A 21,784-nucleotide genomic window follows, 5' to 3' on the forward strand; every position below is an offset into this window, starting at 1 on the left:
ACATGGTGGGTGTGTGACCTAGCTACTGTACGCATACTCTTGGAATAGCAGAATGACACACCATAGAATAGGTGGTTGCACCAAGGTACCTGTGCTGACTTTTTTCCTCCCTTGGACCTGGAACCTTTTCCCCTTCTAGTGTTTATCCAATTCTCTTTCTGATGTTGCCATTGAATCTGCTGCGGACACCCCTTCAGGCAGCACGCCCAGATTACAACTTGCTGAGTTTAACAAAAAAAAACACTCACGCTGCCAGTGGTCCTTTTGTCAATTACCTTAACTATGTGTCCCCGAGACACAAACTCTTCTGCCACTGGAAGCAGTACTGGGTTAAGTTGTTGCATTTCTCTCCATCCTTCACTCCACATATGCAGCCCTGCCTTCACCTATTTAGACCCCACACTGTGGCATTATCTTTATAAATAAATTGGCAAAACTTAAAATATTTGGCAAAACGTTCAGAGGTGACCCAAGGAAAGTCATTTTAATGGGAACTTATTGCCTGAAGTAATAGTGGGAATACTAGATTCACTAGTTACTTTCAATAGAGTGGGGCTAGTTGGCAAGCTGTTCCAAGGAGCTAGCACAGATACAGTGGACTGATACAATGGCAACCTTTTATGTTTAGATTAGGTTCCATACAAGTCCACACTGGCCCTCCAAAGAGTAACCCACCCAGACACATTTCCCTCTCTCTAAAGCACCTAACACTAACACTACAGGTAATTTAGCATGGCCAATTCACCTGACCTGCACATCTTTGGACTGTGGGAGGAAACCGGAGCACCCGGAGGAAACCCACGCAGACACGAGGAGAATGTGCAAACTCCACACGGACAGTCACCCGAGGCTGGAATTGAACCTGTGCTAACCACTGAGCCACCGTGCATCATTGTGTCCTAAACCCCTTAAATGTCACTTTCTTTCTATTTATTCTTTCTGGGATGTGTGTTACTAGCAAGACCAGTTGCCTGTCTTATTTTCTCTCGAACTGAGAGACTTACTAGATCATTTGGATGATAGTTAATGGTCACTTACGTGCTGTAGGTCTGCACGCATGTGTAGGGCAGGCTGGGTAAGGAGAGCAGATTTCCTTTCCTAAAGGGCATTAATGAACCGATGGGTTTTACAACAGTTGTTGATATCATCATTTAATTATTATATAAACACATCACTGTTTTTCTTTCAGAATTATTCACTGAATTTGAATTCCATCATTTTCCTTTGTGGAATTTAAACCGAGCTCCCTGGAGTATTAGCCTAGTCCTTTGGATCACTACTTTACGTCTTAAATCTCTACTGGGGAACAATGTCTGAATTGGTATCTAGAATATTGTCTTTGCAAAAGGCAGTGAATGCTGAGGGTCAGATGGAGCTTTCAAGATGAGATTCATGGATTCTAATAGATTAGTGTAATAAGAGCGATGAGATTTGAGAGAAGATGAGCCATGATCTGGTGCGATAACGCTTCAGGCTTGAATCCTGAGCAGTAAGCTCCTGTTCCTCGGCTGTGGTGGTGGGATGGCAGCTACAAAACTCCGCATCCTTCACGTGCAGGACAGGTGGGGGTGTATTTGCCAGGATTCTCTTCCTTGATTACTGTCCCATAAACAACTCCGTTGCTTACCAGAAGTAGCTTTGTGTAAACCAGAGTCCGAGGCAATAATTCCTATGGTCAAATAGCCCACTAACTCTTGTGTTTGTGGAGGGAGGTTAGGAATTTTGTAATGACCTTCAAGAATATGCCTTTGTTAACTCCAAACCTGACTGTTCCACTCTCTCTGTAAACTTGAGCTCATCCAAAATTCTGCTGCCTGTGTCCTGACTCTCAGAAGGTCGTGTTTGCCCGTCACTCCTGTGTTCATGATGATACCGTCTGACCAGCCTTGTCTTCAATTCCCCATCAGGCCACTCATTGCCAAGAAGAATCCGAAAATCCCGATGTCCAAAATGATGACGGTGCTCGGTGCCAAATGGAGGGAGTTCAGCGCCAACAATCCTTTCAAAGGGACCTCTGTGGCTGCGGCAGAGGCAGCGGCAGCCGCGGTGGCGGCAGCAGTGGAGCAGGTGATCGTGGCACCACCGGTACCGATTCCTCTGCCACCCCCTGTTCAGCCCCCCGTGCCCCTAAGGAAAGCCAAGACCAAAGAAGGGAAAGGTAAATGCTGTTTTCACGCACACGTGTAAATCGGGCCTTGTAAATTGGGTGGGGAGAAATCCTTAGGCACTGATCTGTGAGATGTACTCCTTTCCTTCCCTAGTTGCTAGTCTGCACTGTAGTTGACCCTCCAGTGTGGAAACGGGCCATTTGGCCTAACAAATCCACGCCAACTCTGCAAAGAGTGACCCACCCAGACCCATTCCCCAACCACTCCACATTTACCCCTGACTAATGCACCCATATCCCTGAACACTATGGACAATTTAGCATGGCCAGCACCTGTGTCCTGCACATTTTTGGACTGTGGGTGGAAACCAGAGCGCCCAGAGGAAACCCACGCAGACACTGGGAGAATGTGCAAACTCCATGCACACAGTTGCCTGAGGCTGAAATCAAACCCGGGTCCCTGGTGTTGTGAGGCAGCAGCGCCAACCACTGAGCCACTGTGCCACCTTAGTACCTCAGTGATAGAAAATGCCCACATATATCCATCAGAAGCTACAAGATGCAGATTTAAAATAATTACCAAACCTGGTGTGAGGAAATTTTTAAATTTTTATTTACCCAAGCATCTGTTTCAACGTGGAATGCACCATCTGCAGGTTCAATCGTAACCTTCGAAAGGGAATTTGACAAGTATTTGAAAAGGAGATATTTGCAGGGCTTGGGAAAAGAATGGGGAGAGAGGGACCAATAATCCTGTAATTTCGAAAGAACTGGCACAGGCAAAAGGGTCGAATGACCTCTTTTCATGAGGTATGATCCCAGGTGGGAAGTGTTTGTGTCGGGGTGTCTGGGCGGCACTCACTATGGCCCGATAGTCTGCCAGTGCTCACTGAGTGGGTTGGCATATTTACAAATAGTGGGTTTGGTGGGTGTGGATGACCTGTATTGGTGGAGGTCCAATAAGAGTGACCGTCTCTGGGAGAGGAAGGGTGAAAGCTGAAAGGCATGAGGGGACACACTCTCACTGTACTTTTCCAAGAATCTGCAGTGTTTCACCCTGCCATCGATACCCAGTCTATGTTTCACAGCTCTGCTGCTGTCTGCACACAGGTCCAGGAGTTCGGAAGAAAAGTAAAAGTGCTCGAGCGGCTGAGTTGAAGAAGAAAGGAAAAGGGAAGAAGATGACACCTCTGAAGATCAAGCTCGGAGGTTTCAGTGGCAAACGGAAAAAGGGGTCTTCGGTAAGGCCAACCCCTCGTCCCATTGACTTGTTTGATTTCTGTGTGTGCAAGCTCTTCTCTTAACTGGTAGGAGTTGTCACTTCAGTGAGGTGCCAGCGGAGTAGCGGTGGTGGTGGAATTGTATCCTGCCTCAAGTGAACATTGACGTGTGGAAGTCTGAAACCTTTCCCCTCTCCATGTGTGTGTGTGTGTTGTGCTTGTGTTTGCAGAGTGAAGAAGATGATCACGGTGAGTCGGATCTAGACAGCGTGAGTGTCCACAGCTGCTCCTTGCGGCCTGACGGCTCTGCTGGTTTCGGCAAGAGAAGAAGGAAAGGTGGCAAGAGGAAGAAAAGATGTAAATACTTAACTTTTTTTCTGATGGATTTAAGATGCATTTGTGCAGTGTTGCCTTCTGACCGTGGATCGAGGGGAGTAGAACCTGGCGCTGCTTATGGGGAGGCATTACTGAGTGGGTTCTGGATTTAGTAACTAGCACCATCACTTAATGAAGTGTTCAGGACCTAAAGGCCAGAACCCCCAGTCTTGATTCCTGTTCTCTGCTTTGTTCACAAATCCCAGCTGGACTGCTGCTTTGGTGGTGCCACTGGTCTGAGTTGAGGAAAGAGCCAGGCTTTATGCCTCTGAGTACCTATGTGACTATGCTCATTACCTTTTGCTTTCCCCTTCCCATCATTTGATCTTGAGTTACAGAACTGCACACCATCCAGAGCCAGTCACTGGGAGAGAAGATTATTTAAGAACTGCTCCTCAGTATTGGTTATATTATGCATAAACCATCCAAATCCCTGATTCTGGGTTCTAATTCTTTCAGTTCCACATTCTTGTTAAGTGCAAATTCTTCCATCCCCTCTCTCTGTCTAAATTGTGATAAAGATTATTGAACTGTTTCACAGTTTAACACATTTCCCTGCAGGACCACCCCCAAATTTTACCTTGCAGACATCGAAAACCCAGTCATGGCATTAATGAGTCACCACTGTTTATTTAAACATGTAGCTGTACTGCACTAAAGCGCATGGTTTGTTATCTTTACTTTCTCCAAAATGTGCAAAATTGTCTTCTGCAAGTGTGACTCATTTGCTTCCTTGCATTATATGCTGGGAAACTCTAACTTCATTGATTCTTATTCTTCTGTCTTTGCTAGTGGAGGAGGGTGATGGGTATGAGACGGATCATCAGGACTACTGTGAAGTGTGCCAGCAAGGAGGGGAGATTATTTTGTGTGACACCTGTCCTCGGGCCTATCACTTGGTCTGTCTGGACCCAGAGCTGGAGAAGGCCCCCGAGGGAAAGTGGAGTTGTTTGCACTGTGTAAGTTGTCAGGTTCCTGCTTTGTGCTTCCTTCTCGTTGTTGTTAATGTGCTTCATGGGTTGAAGCAGTGCAATGCTCCAGTGTGACTGCATGGCGGCTGACCATCCCTGTTAAGGTTCTGGATCTGAAACATTTAACTCTGCCTTCTCCGCACAGATGCTGCCAGACCTGCTGAGTTTTTCCAACAATTTCTGATTTGTTCTGTCCAGGTTGAGCTGCTTGATCTTGTCCAGCTGATACTAGTGAAGTTCCATTTGGCTCCTGTGTCAATGGGAAAGTGTTGGACGGCTGCTCCCATCTGAAATTCTCCACTGACCCCACTACAGGAAAATAAATGCATGTTAAAGTTTGGGGAGAGGATTGGGCCTGCAGAATGGTATAGTAATTATAACAGGACATTTGGCCCCATAATTGTTAATGCTTCATATGAGCTCCTCCCGCTTCATCACTTGTAATGGTCTCATAACTGAATATCCTCAAAGTTTGTGAGAAGATTTGTAGCTTGGGTGCTCGTTGTTGTGGTTCTGTTCGCCGAGCTGGGAATTTGTCTTGCAAATGTTTTGTCCCCTGCCTAGGTGACATCCTCAGTGCTTGGGAGCCTCCTGTGAAGCGCTTCTGTGATGTTTCCTCCGGCATTTATAGTGATTTGTATCTGCCGCATCACAGAAGCGCTTCACAGGAGGCTCCCAAGCACTGAGGATGGCACCTAGGCAGGGGTCGAAACGTCTGCAACATACATTCCCAGCTCGGCGAACAGAACCACAACACTGAATATCCTGTCTGCATTTGTACCTTTGCTCAGATGAGACCAATGTTCTCCCTGTGTCTGTGTGAGTTCATCCAGGTGCTCAGTTTCCTCCCACAGTCCAAAGACGTGCAGGTTAGGTGGATTGGCCATACTAAAGTGCCCATAGTGTCCAAGGATGTGCAGGCTGGGTGGATTTGCTGTAGGAAATGCAGGATGACAGGGATTGGGTATGGGAGTAAGTCGATGTGGGATGCTCTTTGGAAGGTCAGTGTGGACTTGATGGGCCAAATAGCCTGTGCCCACATATGTGATCCAGTATCAGTGTGGGGGTGGGGGGGGGGTATGTTTCCAAGTCAGGATGTTGTGTGACTTGGGGGAGAGCTTGGGATTGATGGCGTTCCATGGCATTGATTCCCTTGTCCTTCTGGATGTACTTGCAGCTGTTTTGGTGAGTTACCATTGTATATTTGTATCTGTGTCTGAGAGTATTGTGTAATCCATCCTGTATTCTGTATACTGACTCTAGGAAAAGGAAGGAATCCAGTGGGAGCCTAAAGAAGATGATGAAGATGAAGAGGACGATGAGGGAGTGGAAGAGGAAGATGATGATCACATGGAATTTTGCAGAGTCTGCAAGGATGGAGGCGAGCTGCTGTGTTGTGACTCCTGTCCTTCCTCTTATCACATTCACTGCCTTAACCCTCCACTCCCTGAGATCCCAAATGGAGAGTGGGTTTGTCCACGTTGCTTGGTGAGTCTATAATTGTCCTGACCACTGTGGGTTGTGATACGGCCTGTCGTAATTTGAACCTTTTCTGATGAAGTGAATTGCTATGCGTGTTGAAATGGCATCAGAGTTTGACCTCATCCCCTCTTATTTGCTTTTTGTCCAGTATCATAGCCAGGGAGATAATGGGTCCTGTGCTAGGGAAAGAAAATTGTGTGTGTGTGTGTATATGTGTATATGTGTATGTGTGTGTGTGTGTGTGTGTGTGCGCGCGTGCGCGTCGGCAAGCCAAGAGCCAACTGAGAAACCTCAATGCTGACTAGTTCCCAAAAATCACCCTGTGGAACCTACATAGTTATGAATCAGCACATTTGGAACAGGAGAGAAGAGATTTCAAATGGGTATGAATGCTGGCTGAAGAAAAGGGGTAATGTTTTGCTGCATACAGCCCCCTCCCTATGCTGCCCCTACTTCGGATATGGTGTATAGAGGTGAGAGCTCTCACTAGGGGTTGATCAGATTATGTCTGTTGAATGATTTAAAAATGTGTAAGTATTTGTGTTGTCTCTAGTGCACACCTCTAAAAGGCAAAGTGCAGCGAATCTTGCACTGGACATGGGGTTCGCCCCCACCACCACGTACCCCCCCAGCTCTGATGGGTGAAGTCAATGAAGCCGAACAGCCCAAGGCCCTGAAAGGACGACCAGAGCGAGAATTCTTTGTGAAATGGGTGGGACTGTCATACTGGCATTGCTCTTGGGCCACAGAATTGCAGGTAGGTTTTATGATTCAAAGTCTCCTGGGCCTGAAGCGCACACTTGCTGTGAAGCCAGGAGCTCCCCAGACCTGGGTTACTGAGGCCTGTTACTGGGCAGGCTGCAGAATGGGTCACATGATCCTCTTAATTTAGTTCTAACTTAGAGACTGTCCCAAAACACACGCATCTTAACAGACCTCGCAGTAGCAACAGAAGTTATTTTGGTCACTCACTGCCTATCGTGCAAGGCTGATTTGTAACCTTTCCCTTTAAGATCAAAATGTGGAAGCATGGTTGAGGAAAGGCAGTGAGGCTGTTGATAAGAAATGCAAATGTGTTAAAATATAACACTCTGCCCACTCCAGCTGGAGCTATACCACACTGTAATGTTCCGGAACTTCCAAAGGAAGAACGATATGGATGAACCACCGCCATTCGACTATGGCTCTGGGGATGATGAAGAGAAGAGTGAGAAACGAAAGAGTAAGGACCCACAGTTTGCACTGATGGAGCAGCAGTATTATCGATATGGGATCAAACCTGAGTGGCTCATTGTTCACCGTATCATCAACCACAGGTGAGGAGCTGATCTTGGAGACAGGTCAGGTCCTGGGACGTGTGCTCACATTCAGTTTGATCTGGACCTTTACCCCACCTGTCACCTTGCCTCCTTGATATTTAAATAACCATTGGCCAATGAAATTCTATCCCCCTCAGTTTTGAAATTCTGAACTGACACCCTGTAACCCTTCCCAAGCCATAACAACTTCTGTGTCCAAGAATTTAATCTCTCTTATGTGGAGAAATGCTTTATGACATGTGCCCTGAACAACCTAACTTGAATTATCTCCTTTTTGTTCAGGGTCGACCCACCCCACCCCATACCAGAGGTAGTTTCCCTCCTATACAGAGTTGATTCATTTATCAAAGCTGTGCTTTGCTGAATCATTCTCTAAGATATTGAAGAAGAAACAAAACTGAGATGGTCTGAGCAACGTTGTCAGTGAGGTTAATGCTCCATTGTCTTTGTACTCTAATCCAGACCATGTTCCCTGCTTGATATCTCCATTGTTTTGTCGAACATTCTTAGGGTAGGAACAGAATAGTTTGCACACTGTGTAAGGCTTCCTTTATCCTGCCCTTTAATATCTTGCAGGGTATGTACAGCATGGATTAGATGTGAGGTAAAGCATCTTTACACTGAGTCATCAAACATGTTAAGGGCAAAAACAGAAAAGGTCAGACTCCCTGTTAAACTTTCCAAAGTAAATAGAACACGGGTGAGGTACATAGCAAAGCTCCATTTGTACTGTTCATCAAACTCCACATAAAATGGAGGTGAAATTCTTGCATTCAATTTGTGCCATTGATATATTAGCATACAAAAACTTGCATTTTGTCTGTTTTCTTTCAGCTTTGATAAAAAGGGTGATTTGCACTATTTAGTTAAGTGGCGGGATTTGCCGTATGACCAGGCTACGTGGGAATTTGAAGAGTTTGATATTCCAGATTATGACACTATGAAGGAGATGTATTGGAATCACAGGTCAGTGCTGCTTATTAGACACAATCTTAAACCAGGCCGGATGGCTTCACTGTCAGTTTCTTTAATGTAAGTATAGCGAGAATGTTATTGAAGACCCAAAGTCACAAGTTTACAAGCTGTGAAACTGAATGCAACAAATCTGGCAATGTGGACTGGTTCCAGAAGAATATCATGAGTTGTGTTGGCTTTCCTAAAGGACCAGGTAAAAACAATGACTGCAGATGCTGGAAACCAGATTCTGGATTAGTGGTGCTGGAAAAGCACAGCAATTCGGGCAGCATCCAAGGAGCAGTAAAATCGACGTTTTGGGCAAAAGCCCTTGTGCTTTTCCTAAAGAACCAATTCAATGCCTAGTGCCCTCAAGTGAAGGGGACCAGCTACAATTTCCTGGTGAGCACTTCACTTGGCTCCATCCTCGGTTACACTTTTTTAAAAATTCATTCTTGGGATGAAGGCACCACTGTCAGACACAGCATTGTTTTGTGCCTCTCTTATTGTCCCGAGAAGGTCATGATGTGCCACTATCTTGAATTGTTGAGGTCCATGTGATAATGGTACCGTTGTGGTGCCATTAGGGAGGAGATGCTAGGATCTTGTCCCAACCACGGTGAAGCAAGCGGTGTATTGATTTCAGGATGGTGTGTAGCTCCGCGGCGAACTTGCCTCCATGTGCCTGCTGCCCAAGTCCTTCTAGATGTTGGCCTGTGCCTGAGAAGGAACATCTGCCGAAGGGTAGCTGAATCTAGATGCTCTGAAATTGAAATTGCAAGCCAGACAGTTGTTTTCCAGGGCATTTTGTAACAAGAAAATATTGGAATCTGACAAAAGAATCTCTGACAATCTAAACTAGAAAGGAAGTTGGGAGTGTGGTGCTGGAAAGCACAGCAGGTCAGGCAGCATCTGAGGACAATTGATGTTTTGGACGTAAGCCCTTCATCAGGAATTATGCCCAAAACATCAATTCTCCTGCTACTCGGACACTGCCTGACCTGCTGTTCTTTTCCAGCACCACACTCTCGACTCTGATCTCCAGTCCTCACTTTCTTTTCGAAGGGAAGTTGGACAAAGTCGGGTCAGTGATGTTCACCTTTTCTGTGGTTATGGGGTCTTGGTGCTAGCAGAAGTATTGGAAGAGGAGGGAACTGCATCGGGAGCTTGATTAATGGGATTGATGAATGGGCAATGGTTGGTGATGCCCTTCTGTTTCTGAGTGTGTTGGATTTGCAGCTGACATGCTTTGATTTTTATTCCCCCCTCCCACCTCTCTCTCTCTTTTTTTCTCTCTCTCTCTCTCTCTTGCTCTCTTCCACCCCCCCCCCCTCGCTCTCTCGCTCTCTCGCTCTCTCGCGCTCTCTCTCTCTTCCACCCCCCCCAACCCACTTCTTCCTCTATCTCTATCTCTCTCTCTCCCACTGCAGACAATTAATTTTGGGAGATGATTTAAGACCAGTGAGAAAACCGAAAAAAGGACGTAAAGCCAGGGAATTGATCTTCGACCCGCCTCCAGCACAGCCTGTAGTGGATGTAAGTGAGAAGCAGCAGAGTTTGTTGATGCAGACTTGGTGTAATCAGATCCAGCATTAATCTCTGTCTGCACTGCATTGATTACAGAGTAAAGCTTTCTGTACATTGTGAAAATGCTTCCAGCACAGAGAGGACGTCCAGTTCGATCGAGAGTAATGCTTACTTTACTTTGTCCCAAACAATCCCAGGACAGGTATGGCATGCAGTTGGATAGAGAGTAAATCTCCTTCTAATCTCTCTCTGTCAAGCATTCCCTGGACAGATACAGCATGGAGTTAGATACGCATTCTTGTAGGCAGTGACCAGAGAGGACTTTGGATCCTGTCATTATATTTGAAACCAGGTTATTTTCTGGAATTTACAGAATTGGGCTATTTAACCTGTAGTAGGATGTAGTAAATCTCAGCAGTTTGTGTTTTAAATGTACTGAATTAATTGTATCCTTTTCCTTCTCGCCATAGCCAACTGTGAAGTTTGACAAGCAACCAGAGTACATTGATACCACAGGTGGCAACCTCCACCCTTACCAACTGGAGGGACTGAACTGGCTGCGTTTCTCTTGGGCTCAGGGCACTGATACAATTTTGGCTGATGAGATGGGATTGGGGAAAACCGTTCAAACGATTGTCTTTCTATACTCTCTGTTTAAAGAGGTGAGGAACATTTTGAGGCTGGAGTTTTTGTGACAGGGATAGTGATTGGTACTTGAGATTTAGGCTGGCGTGAGAAGCTTTGATCATGTGTTTGGGTGAATGAGAGTCCAAGTTCTCCCAGGTTTGGGAGCAGTATTGTGGTTTCATTTCAGCTCATCCTTTCAATAAATTGATTTTCCTTTGAAGCTGTTCTCTCTAGGAGGTTGACTCTCTCATCAGTGTTCACCTCTTGGCTACATCTCATCGTGTCTAATGTTATTTTCAATAACTCCAATGTACTCTCCTTTCTATCCTAGCTAACTAACATGTTGAGGGAAAATTCTTTTTGATAGCTCTTCTTTAAACTTGCTAAATGGCCCTTTGTGTTTGTGAGTTTGTTGTCTAATGATTTACGGACAATAATAATTTGGCCTTTTTCTATTTAATGATTATAGAATTAGACGTGATTTGCTGCTCATACTTGAAGTGAAAGTTTAAATTAATTTATCTCCTTAAAGTTTGTTCATTAACCAAATTAAGTATATTCTTTGAGCTGTGTCTCTCACCCCGGCTTTGATACCTAACACTAAAATATTGAGGAAATTGTGGATGTGGGCGCAATTACAATGTTTGAAAGATATTTGGGTAATTATATGAATTGGGAAGATTTGGGGGGGGGGCGTGGTTATGCCAGGAGCAGGCAGGTGGGGCTAGTTTAGTTTGGTTGGCATGGACTGGGTAGACTGAAGGGTCTGTTTCCATGCTGTATTTCTCTGTCTTGAAACAAAATGACTGCTGTCTCTATTTTTGCCCTGGAATTAATTGATTTGTGGTGGCACCTGATTAGCAAGGGCCAGTCAGTTCACAGTAGTTCCACCACACTGACAGGGATTTAACAGGGCGGATGTACTATCTCTTTAACAGGGTCACTCCAAAGGACCTTTCCTGGTGAGTGCTCCATTGTCCACCATTATTAACTGGGAACGGGAGTTCACGCTGTGGGCACCATGTTTCTACGTGGTGACTTACACTGGAGACAAAGACTGCAGAGCTGTCATCCGAGAGAATGAGTTTTGCTTTGATGATAACGTAATCAAGAGTGGGAAAAAAACCTTCAGGATGAAGGTGAGTATCTATACTTCTGAACAAGACCCTTTATTCATTCTCAGAGTGGGGTGCTACAAGGTGGATAGTTTCTGCACAATTTCCTTTGTACTTGAGAAGGAGCTGGTGAGCCGCATCCTTGAATCTTACAGTCTGTTGTAGTGAAAGTATTTCCATAGAAGCGAATTAGCTAGTTCCAGGAATTTGACCCAGAGAAGGTGAAGGAACAGTGATATATTTCCAAATTGGGATGGAGGGAATCTCCAGAGTTGGTGCTGACAAGGTTTGGGAGGTGCTTTCAATGAAGCTTTGAGTTTTTCAGTACTGCAGTGACTGTATCGATTCTCTAATGGGTTCAATTAGTAGATTAATTTTGGCATTGAGCCTGACAGATTTGGTCACTTCAGACTTAGTCTCTGTCTGTATGAAGTTGGCTGACTCAGCTGGGATCTGTGCTTGGGGCAGTACTGTGGACAAGGTAGGGAAAATATGTTGTGGTTCTGTTCGCCGAGCTGGGAATTTGTCTTGCAAACGTTTTGTCCCCTGTCTAGGTGACATCCTCAGTGCTTGGGAGCCTCCTGTGAAGCGCTTCTGTGCTGTTTCCTCCGGCATTTATAGTGGCCTGTCTCTGCCGCTTCCGGTTGTCAGTTCCAGCTGTCTGCTGCAGTGGCCGGTATATTGGGTCCAGGTCGATGTGTTTGTTGATAGAGTCAGTGGATGAGTGCCATGCCTCTAGGAATTCCCTGGCTGTTCTCTGTTTGGCTTGCCCTATAATGGTAGTGTTGTCCCAGTCGAATTCATGTTGCTTGTCGTCTGTGTGTGTGTAGCTACTAAGGATAGCTGGTCGTGGCGTTTCGTGGCTAGTTGGTGTTCATGGATACGGATCGTTAGCTGTCTTCCTGTTTGTCCGATGTAGTGTTTTGTGCAGTCCTTGCATGGGATTTTGTACACTACATTGGTTTTGCTCATGTTGGGTATCGGGTCCTTCGTTCTGGTGAGTTGTTGTCTGAGCGTGGCTGTTGGTTTGTGTGCTGTTATGAGTCCTAGTGGTCGCAGTAGTCTGGCTGTCAGTTCAGAAATGCTCCTGATGTATGGTAGTGTGGCTAGTCCTTTGGGCTGCGGCATGTCCTCGTTCCGTTGTCTCTCCCTTAGGCATCTGTTGATGAAATTGCGAGGGTATCCATTTTTGGCGAATACCTTGTATAGGTGTTCCTCTTCCTCTTTTTGTAGTTCTGGTGTGCTGCAGTGTGTTGTGGCCCTTTTGAACAGTGTCCTGATGCAACTTCGTTTGTGTGTGTTGGGGTGGTTGCTTTCATAGTTTAGGACTTGGTCTGTGTGTGTGTGGCCTTCCTGTAAACCTTTGTGGTGAATTCTCCGTTCGGTGTTCTCTGTACCATGACATCAAAATCCCATGCAAGGACTGCACAAAACACTACGTTGGACAAACAGGAAGACAGTTAACGATCCGTATACACGAACACCAACTAACCACGAAATGACATGACCAGCTATCCTTAGTAGCCACACACACAGACGACAAGCAACATGAATTCGACTGGGACAACACTACCATTATAGGGCAAGCCAAACAGAGAACAGCCAGGGAATTCCATGGCACTCATCCACTGACTCTATCAACAAACACATCGACCTGGACCCAATATACTGGCCACTACAGTGGACAGCTGGAACTGACAACCGGAAGCGGCAGCGACAGGCCACTATAAATGCCGGTGGAAACAGCACAGAAGCGCTTCACAGGAGGCTCCCAAGCACTGAGGATATCATTTAGACAGGGGACGAAACATTTGCAAGACAAATTCCCAGCTCGGCGAACAGAACCACAACAACGAGCACCCAAGCTACAAATCATCTCCCAAACTTTGTAGGGGAAATATGTTGGGGGTTCCTGCTGTTGGTCACTACCCAATGAACCTTTTTGTGTGGGGCAGGTCACTGAGCCTGGCTGTGATGCCCTCTATAACCAATAGTCTGCTGGCTCTCTCCATCATGTATGCAAAATGGCTGTCTGGGTGAAGAATTAGAAGATGATTTTGCCCATAACTCTGTGAGTAGATGTGAGAGAGATAAACTGCAAAGTAGTGTTAGTGTTTCTTGTTAGGTCATGAAGTTCTAGTTGAGAATGAAGAACATTTTTGGTGATGGTAGACATTTTTAGTTTGTAGAGAATTACACTGTGCCTCTAAAGTTGATGCAGTCGTCTTCAGTTCTCGTAGATGTGTCTGATTTGTCTATCCAGGAGTCTTTTGCTGAGTAACCAGTGTGTTTGGGATTGATATTGACAAGAGGAAATGTTTCTGTTTTCAGAGCGAGGCGCAAATAAAGTTTCATGTGCTGCTGACTTCGTATGAGTTGATCACCATTGATCAGACGATCTTGGGATCCATTGACTGGGCATGTCTTGTTGTTGATGAAGCTCACAGGCTGAAAAACAACCAATCCAAAGTGAGTATGACATGGTCTCAATGCTCCTGGAGTCTCAGAGAGGACTATCACCTGGAGTTGGGAGGGGGGCGCGGGGGGTGCCGTAGTGCTGAGTCTGGTCGTCATGGGGAGGGGGAGGGGGATTTGTCTGGAAATCGAGTGAGGCAGTTCACAGCTGAATATTTTTGCTGACCTTGACTGAGGGTAGAAGCTGAAAAAGTGGTAACTTGGTACCAGAGGATCATCAAAGTCTGTAAAACTTGTATGTGAGGGACGATCAGTAATATAATGAGAAGTAAAATAACAAGTAGTTTAATGACCATTTATTCAGTTCCTGTTGCATCTTGAAGGCTTTGGTATTGTGGAGGTCTGTAGTACAAGTGGTGGTGATCTGGGTCACTATCTCTTTGCAAATGAAATTCAAAAATAAATTCGGTGCCCCAACGATCTCCCTTTCGCCCGAGATCTGTCTCTGATTTGTATATTTATGAAATTTTTCATTAAGCAATAAGATGATATTTTCTTCAGGTATTCCATGTGGGGGGGTGGAAATTCATGTTGTTGCTTCTGCTGTACAAGAAAATGTATCCTGATTTTAGTCTGTTAAATTAAATTGATGACCCCGTGTTGCTGACTCCCTGACCCCTCCCAGATTAAATAACTTGACCCTGCACACCTCTGTGCCTCAAGGACACAGACCTTCCCTCCTCCTCGGACTCTATATTCACAGGCTGATTGCCATCATCATCTCATTTCTTCGATCTTGGTCAGGAACAGTCCATCTCCTTCTGTCCTTGTGAGGGTCACTTACTGTCTTGTGTCCTGACAGCTGGCTCTGCCTCCTGTGTGCACATTATGGAAAGTATAGTCCAGACACCCCTCAGTCTGTCTTGAAGTGCAGCAAAGTCAGTTGTCCCTTTAATACAAAGGTTCTGCATCGTAAAGCCACATGTTTCCTATACTTACAGCCAACGTGCTGCTTTGAGTGAAGAATAAATCCAGCTGATTTGCTTTTCAGACTCCACGCCACGAGGCTGTCTGAGCTGTCTCTGTTTTGTCATGTTTACTAAATGCAGGCAACATTAATCTAATCCCCCACATGATTCACCTCTAAGAAAAATCAAACTGCTTTTAATCCATTTACAGAAGTGTAATTTTTTGCAAGCTGTGGTAGCAACCAGTCCTCCACCTCTACCAATCAGAGCTACAATCAATGCTTGGAGCTGAGAGGGAGAAACTAGGATTATTCTCCTTTTGAGCAGAGAGGATTGAGGGGAAACCTAATCAGACTCTTCAGAGTTGTGTAAGGTTTTGAACGTCATGAAAAAGAAGCTGTGTTTCCACTGTGTTTCCTATTTAATCTGGGAGGGGTCAGGGAGTCAGCAATATGGGGTCATCAATCGGTAATCAGAGGGGACAGATTTAAGCTAATTGTCTAATGATCCTGAGGGGAGAAGATAACTTTTGTTGCAGAACCAGCTGTTGTGATCAGGATTGCGTTGCTTGTGGATGGAGATCAGATGCAGTGGGAACCTCACAATGAGAATCGAATACTGTACTTGAAGGAGAAATATTTTCAGAGTTATGAGTGTGGTATCAATCAGCTGGCTCTTCCAGATAGCTGGCACAGGTTTAATGGGCCAAAGGGTTGCCCTGTGCTGCATGATTTTAAGCCTATGCCTTTGGTAGGGCAGAAAAGGTGGAGAGACCCTGAAATAAACTCGAACAAGTTACCATCCGTAAATTAAAATGTGGGCTCGGGACACGTGGTTCTGTTGATGTCGCTGTTTGGCTCCAAATGCCAGTTTGTGAAGAGTTGTTCATTTGTCAGTATTGAATGTTTCAGTATTTTAGGGTGCTAAATGCTTACAAGATTGATTACAAGCTGCTGCTGACTGGGACGCCACTACAGAATAATCTGGAGGAGCTTTTCCACTTGCTGAACTTCCTTACTCCTCAACGTTTTAAGTAAGTTTGTTAATGCCTTAATTTGCTTCTAATCTATAGCTCCATCTGGTAGCAAGTATGAAATGGTAGACTATATAAATACAGAGGTAGACAGGTATGCAACAAAAGCTGAGTTTGTTTTAATGTGGTTTTTAACTTCCACATGTTGGGCTCAACAGCAATGCTGTGTTCAGTGTCATTTTCTGTCACAATACCTCGTGAAACCAAGGAGGTAGAACATTAACAGTTTCAGTAAAACGGGCTAACAGTTTGTGAACATTTTCTTAATATATATGATCAAGTTTAAGAGTGTTTGTTTGAAAGGGGAAATGTGAAATGACTTAAGGTTATGATTTCAGTGTAACTCCTGCTGCTGACTGGTAAGGAGTCCAGGGCTGGCACTGTGGCTCAGTGGTTAACACTGCTGCTTCCGAGCATCACAGACCTGGGTTCGATTATACCCTCGGGTGACTGTCTGTGTGGAGTTTGCACATTTTCCCCATGTCTGCGTGGGTTTCCTCCAGGTGCTTCGATTTCCTCCCACAGTCCAAAGATGTGCAGATTAGGTGGAGTGGCCAGGCTAAAGTAGGGCTTTCCTGAAGAAGGGCTCATGCCTGAAACGTTGATTCTCCTGTTCCTTGGATGCTGCCTGACCTGCTGTGCTTTTCCAGCAACACATTTTCAGCTCTGATCTCCATCATCTGCAGTCCTCACTTTCTCCCAGGCTAAAGTATCCAGGCTAGCTGGGTTAGCCATGGGAAATGCAAGGTTACAGGTAGGGGTGGGTCTGGGTGGGGTGCTGTTTGGTGTAGACCCAATGGGCCGAAAGGCCTCTTTACACTGGAGGGATTCTATGATTCTATTGGTTCCGTATCGGCTCTCTCTCACGCTGATCTCTGGCACTTCCCTGGCTGCTCCTTATGCTTTCTGGTCACCTGACAATAGTTTGGATCTAATCAAAGGCTGTGCGATCTACAGCATGTAACTCTCCATGGGAATTCCACTCAAAGTTCAATACTTAGCAATATTACAGCCCAGTAGCATTATATTGGAAATTCCACTGTAGCTTTTCACTACCGCACTGTAATTATCCAGCCTCAATTCATCCCTCATCTCAGTCTGGAATCAGATTGCAATTTCCTGCGATCTTATATGAATGCTTATAAGGCTAGATCCTCCTTAGGCTGGATCCAATGTGTGATAGCCTTGTGCTGAGAGTTCCCACGCATCCTGGGAGTGAAATTGATAGATAATGGAACTCAATCCTAGGGTGATTATTTTGAGTCTCCAGTCAAACAATTAATATTTCTTAAATATTTTAGTCAAAATACCTTTTAAGCATTTTTCTTAAACTAAAAGGTGACAAACTATTGACTAGTTGATTTTATGATCAGTAGTCCACATTAGATGTTAAGAATCTCACTGAAATCCTGATTCTATATTTTTCATTGACTGAATTGTTAGAAATATGTTTAAAGAGAGGGAGCATCGGCTAACAGAGTGGACCAAACAAAAATGTGCAGATTGTTAATGACTGCACAGACTTACAATAAATGATCAGATTAATTATTTTTTCATACTACAATCCCAGATGTAGGTACTACTGGCCATCTACTGCCTGATAGCTCATTTGATTTTATTTTAGTTAATATGGTGATTATTCCCTGAAACATAGTCACACCAGGCTGGAGACTTCATTTAACATACGTCAAAAGTATATCAACATCAAGAATCAAAGTAATCAAGCTCTCTAAATATGGAATGGTGTTTAAATGATTTTCACAGAAACAGCAAAACAAAGTCTCACCCTGTTATCCAACGCTATCCATTACTGAGACTCAAATCCAGAGAAACTCCACGTCTAGTGAATGGGCAAAACTATGGCAATGGATTTAAATGTAGACAAATGTGAGCTCATCCACATTGTATAGAACCCTTTTTCCCCTTTTTTCCTATTGTCATTAAGTCTCTGGTCCCTTGCCTTACCCATTCTTCATGTGATATCGAAGGTGGGGGAATGCACCCAGATCCCCATTCACAACCGTAATTACTGGCTCACCACCTGGAGGTCTGATCCAGTTGCTGGTTTCCTTCGTCTCCCGAACTCTGGAATTGTTGTTTGGCTCTGATTAACTTTCTCCACACGGTAGATTCTGGAATCTCTTGGTGAGGGAGGCCGAGAGTGTAAAATGCAACTTTATTGAGAGCTGGCAGGAGGGTAAACTATAATGGAGAGGGAGGACAGTGGCTGTGTTGGTGAGAGAGGAAGGGGATTGTGTCTAAAATGGTGAAGGGAGAGACAGGGCCGTATTGGTGAAAGGGGAATGGGGACTGGGGTAGAAAGGGAGATTGCCATGATTTGGACACAGGCTACTTCCATGGAGAGGAAGGGTAGGGCATAGTGCACAGGGACATAAAGCAAGTTTGTGCTGGTATGGAATTTACATTTGTCTCCCCATTGTTTCATTGGACATGTGTTTTATTTTTAAAACCTCTGAGCCAAGAGAAAAATCACACTCTGGGTTTTTGCATTCCCCCCCCCCCCCCCCCCCCCCCGGTGTTTATTTGGAGCTCACAGCATGAGCTCTGGCTGTCATTTTGCCACCTGAGGGATGCTACACTAGACCTTGTTCACCCAAGCATGGCTGCCCAGGAGTACAGACCCCACGGTGAAGCTGAAACACTGGGTGTGTGGACATGATTGAAAGCAGAGTACGGGTGACTGGCTTTACTAATGACCCTGACTTTTGAATAAAGAGGGAATCTGTGTTGTCCAGTTGAGAAACTGGTTTGAGAAGGAGATAGTGCTGGATGCACCTTCAGACAGCCTGGGTTTAGCACTGAAGAATAATGTGGCAGCTGTGACTGTTCCTGTTTTGTGGTGCTGGAAAAGCACAGCAGTTCAGGCAGCATCTGAGGAGCAGGAAAATCGACGTTTTGGGCAAAATCCCTTCATCAGGAATACCAGGGTTTCCAGCATCTGCAGTCATTGTTTTTACCCTGTTCCTGTTTTGTTACAGCAACTTGGAAGGCTTCTTGGAGGAGTTTGCAGACATCTCAAAGGAGGACCAGATTAAGAAGCTTCACGACCTCCTGGGCCCACATATGTTGAGGCGTCTCAAGGCTGATGTCTTTAAGAACATGCCATCAAAGACCGAGCTGATAGTCCGTGTGGAACTCAGCTCCATGCAGAAGTAAGTTGTGAAAACACGAACAGCGAATCTTCATCCAGTTCTGCTCAAGTCTCATCCTTACATTTTATTTTTGTTGTTTGTGTGGCTTCACAGGAAATATTACAAATTCATCCTGACCAAGAATTTCGAGGCTCTGAATTCAAAAGGGGGTGGGAACCAGGTGTCCCTGCTGAACATCATGATGGATCTGAAGAAGTGTTGTAACCATCCCTATTTATTTCCGGTCGCAGCAGGGGTACGTGTCTGATACCACTTGAGAAATTGTAATTATTGGAATCCAATCTTGTTGTTGCCCTGCACTTGCAGTGGGAATTGTTGGGCAGTGATTGTGAGAAGGAGCCCTGCATCTCTTTCTCCCCCTTCCTTAATCAAGGGAAACCTCCAAGCAATTCTGACTTGGATTGGGCAACTTAATTCAGACTGAGAACTCTTCTGGTCTGTATAGGTGAGTAAATCAAGGGGTATTTTCTAATTGATCTATTGAGAAATGTTATCACATACCTTTGGAGCAGATGGGATATGGACCCAGAACCCAGGACCCCTAGCTTAGAGGTAAGTCGGTACTCCCACTCCACCACAAGAGCCCCAAAATGCCTTTCAGAACATCATCATGTTTCATATCACAGTCAATATAAATATATCGTCTCTGTTTATTTTTAACCAACCTGTACAGATGTGTTACAGCACATCTCTGGAGCAGGTGGGATTTGAACCTGAGCCTACTGGCTGAAAGGCAGGGAACACTAACACCATGCCAAAGAGCCTGATTTATAAAGTTCCTATTAGAGTCACAGATGTACAGCATGGAAACAGACCCTTTGGTCCAACTTGTCCATGCTGACCAGATATCCTAACCTAATCCAGTTCCATTTACCAGCACTTGGCCCATATCCCTCTAAACCCTTCTTATTCATATACCCATCCAGGTGTCTTTTAAATGATGTAGTTGTACTAGCCTCCACCACTTCCTCTGGTAGCGCGTTCCATTTAGCATCACCCTCTCTCTGAAAAATTTACCCCTTGGGTCCCTTTTTGTATCTTTCCTCTCTCACCCTAAACCTATGCCCTCTAGTTCTGGAATCTCTCACCCCAGGGAAAAGATCTTGCCTATCCATGTCCCTCATAATTTTATAAGCCTCAATATGGTCACCGCTCACCCTGACTGAGATCAGGAACAAGGTGATACAATAGTTTGAGCTTTTATGCCCCAGTGACCTGGATTTGATCCGGCACTCACCTGACTGACTGACTATGAGTAGTCTCCCCATTAGGACCACACTGAATGTTTGAGATGCTCACAGCCTTGAGCAGAGCCACCAGTAATTCAGGAAAGTTTGGTCATCTGATGAGGCCATTATACCACATCGTTTGCATTGAGGCAGCTGCTACTACGTAATACACAAGAGTGTGTAGTTAATAGTTCAACTACTGGACTAACAATCCAGAGAATATAAACTCAAATCTCAACATGGCAGTTTGAGGATTTGGAGTCAGTTCTTGAAAATCTGGAAATAAATTCTAGTGTCAGTAAAAATGGCCATGAATCTGCTGGAACTTTCTGGTGAAGATGTTGGATATTGTAAAAGCCCCAACTGGTTTATTAATGGGAAGGAAATTCTTGGTCCTTATCTGACCTAGACCAAGATGTGAACCAGTCCCAGCAGGGCACTGGGTTATATCAATACCTGCTTGTTCATGAGGAAGGTCCTCATTACTCTGAGAAATAAACACTAGGCTAACCCAAAAAATGAACTACTGGCTATTGCGGCTTCTAAACATCCCTGAGGAATTATTGCTCCCCAGAAAGGAGTAGAGGGCCCTCTCCTATGGCTGTTCTGCAGGCGGGTGTATGTGGCATCTGACTGTGTGCACTGGACTTGATACCAGTATTAATGGTGGTGCTGCTTTGCTGGTGTTGACAGGAAGCTCCGGTTTTACCAAATGGATCATATGATGGGAACTCTCTGGTGAAGTCCTCAGGGAAGCTGATACTACTACAGAAGATGCTGAAGAAACTGCACAGCCACGGCCACAGAGTGTTGATCTTCTCTCAGGTAACTGATGTCTCAAGTTGCTTCGCAGCCAGTTGAAGTGTAGTCACTGCAGCATTGCAGGAGATGTGGCAGCTAACTCAAACTCTGCAAACTTCCACAAACAGTCATGTGATAATGAGCAAATAATCTGTTTGTGGTATTGATTGAGGGATAAGGGTTGGCCATCATCAGGGAAGATGTCACTTTGAATTAGTGCCTTACGATAATTTATATCTGCCCATGAGGGTAGATCAGAACTCGATTTAATGTATCCTGCAATAGGTGACACCTCTGACAGAGTGGCATTTCCTCAGTGCTACACTGGGAGTGTCAACCTCTCATGTCTTGGAGTGGCAATTAAACCTCCAACTTTCTAATTCTGAAGTAATCAGGTACTAATTAGTGTGGCACTAATTGAAAGAAGAACAGGAACATTCTTCCAGTTGAGCTGGCCAGTACTTAACC

The 21,784-nt window shown here is 45.0% G+C and overlaps 1 protein-coding gene across 3 annotated transcripts in view; it reads left to right on the plus strand.

The window, feature by feature from the left end:
• The window catches only part of LOC140487003 (chromodomain-helicase-DNA-binding protein 5-like), a 90,026-nt gene that overhangs the window by 31,116 nt on the left and 37,126 nt on the right, over nt 1–21,784 (plus strand). For all 3 annotated transcript variants that reach the window (XM_072586337.1, XM_072586335.1, XM_072586336.1), the window contains exons 4-19: nt 1,908–2,158; nt 3,218–3,348; nt 3,558–3,684; nt 4,495–4,661; nt 5,937–6,161; nt 6,709–6,912; nt 7,260–7,471; nt 8,309–8,440; nt 9,859–9,964; nt 10,426–10,617; nt 11,521–11,721; nt 14,029–14,166; nt 15,992–16,113; nt 19,113–19,286; nt 19,380–19,521; nt 21,209–21,340. In XM_072586337.1, the coding sequence (XP_072442438.1) occupies nt 1,908–2,158; nt 3,218–3,348; nt 3,558–3,684; nt 4,495–4,661; nt 5,937–6,161; nt 6,709–6,912; nt 7,260–7,471; nt 8,309–8,440; nt 9,859–9,964; nt 10,426–10,617; nt 11,521–11,721; nt 14,029–14,166; nt 15,992–16,113; nt 19,113–19,286; nt 19,380–19,521; nt 21,209–21,340 (2,656 nt within the window). The remainder of the gene's footprint in view (nt 1–1,907; nt 2,159–3,217; nt 3,349–3,557; nt 3,685–4,494; nt 4,662–5,936; nt 6,162–6,708; nt 6,913–7,259; nt 7,472–8,308; nt 8,441–9,858; nt 9,965–10,425; nt 10,618–11,520; nt 11,722–14,028; nt 14,167–15,991; nt 16,114–19,112; nt 19,287–19,379; nt 19,522–21,208; nt 21,341–21,784) is intronic.

The sequence above is a fragment of the Chiloscyllium punctatum genome, chromosome 16 (genome assembly GCF_047496795.1).
Source record: "Chiloscyllium punctatum isolate Juve2018m chromosome 16, sChiPun1.3, whole genome shotgun sequence".
In the NCBI taxonomy this organism is placed as follows: Eukaryota; Metazoa; Chordata; class Chondrichthyes; order Orectolobiformes; family Hemiscylliidae; genus Chiloscyllium; species Chiloscyllium punctatum.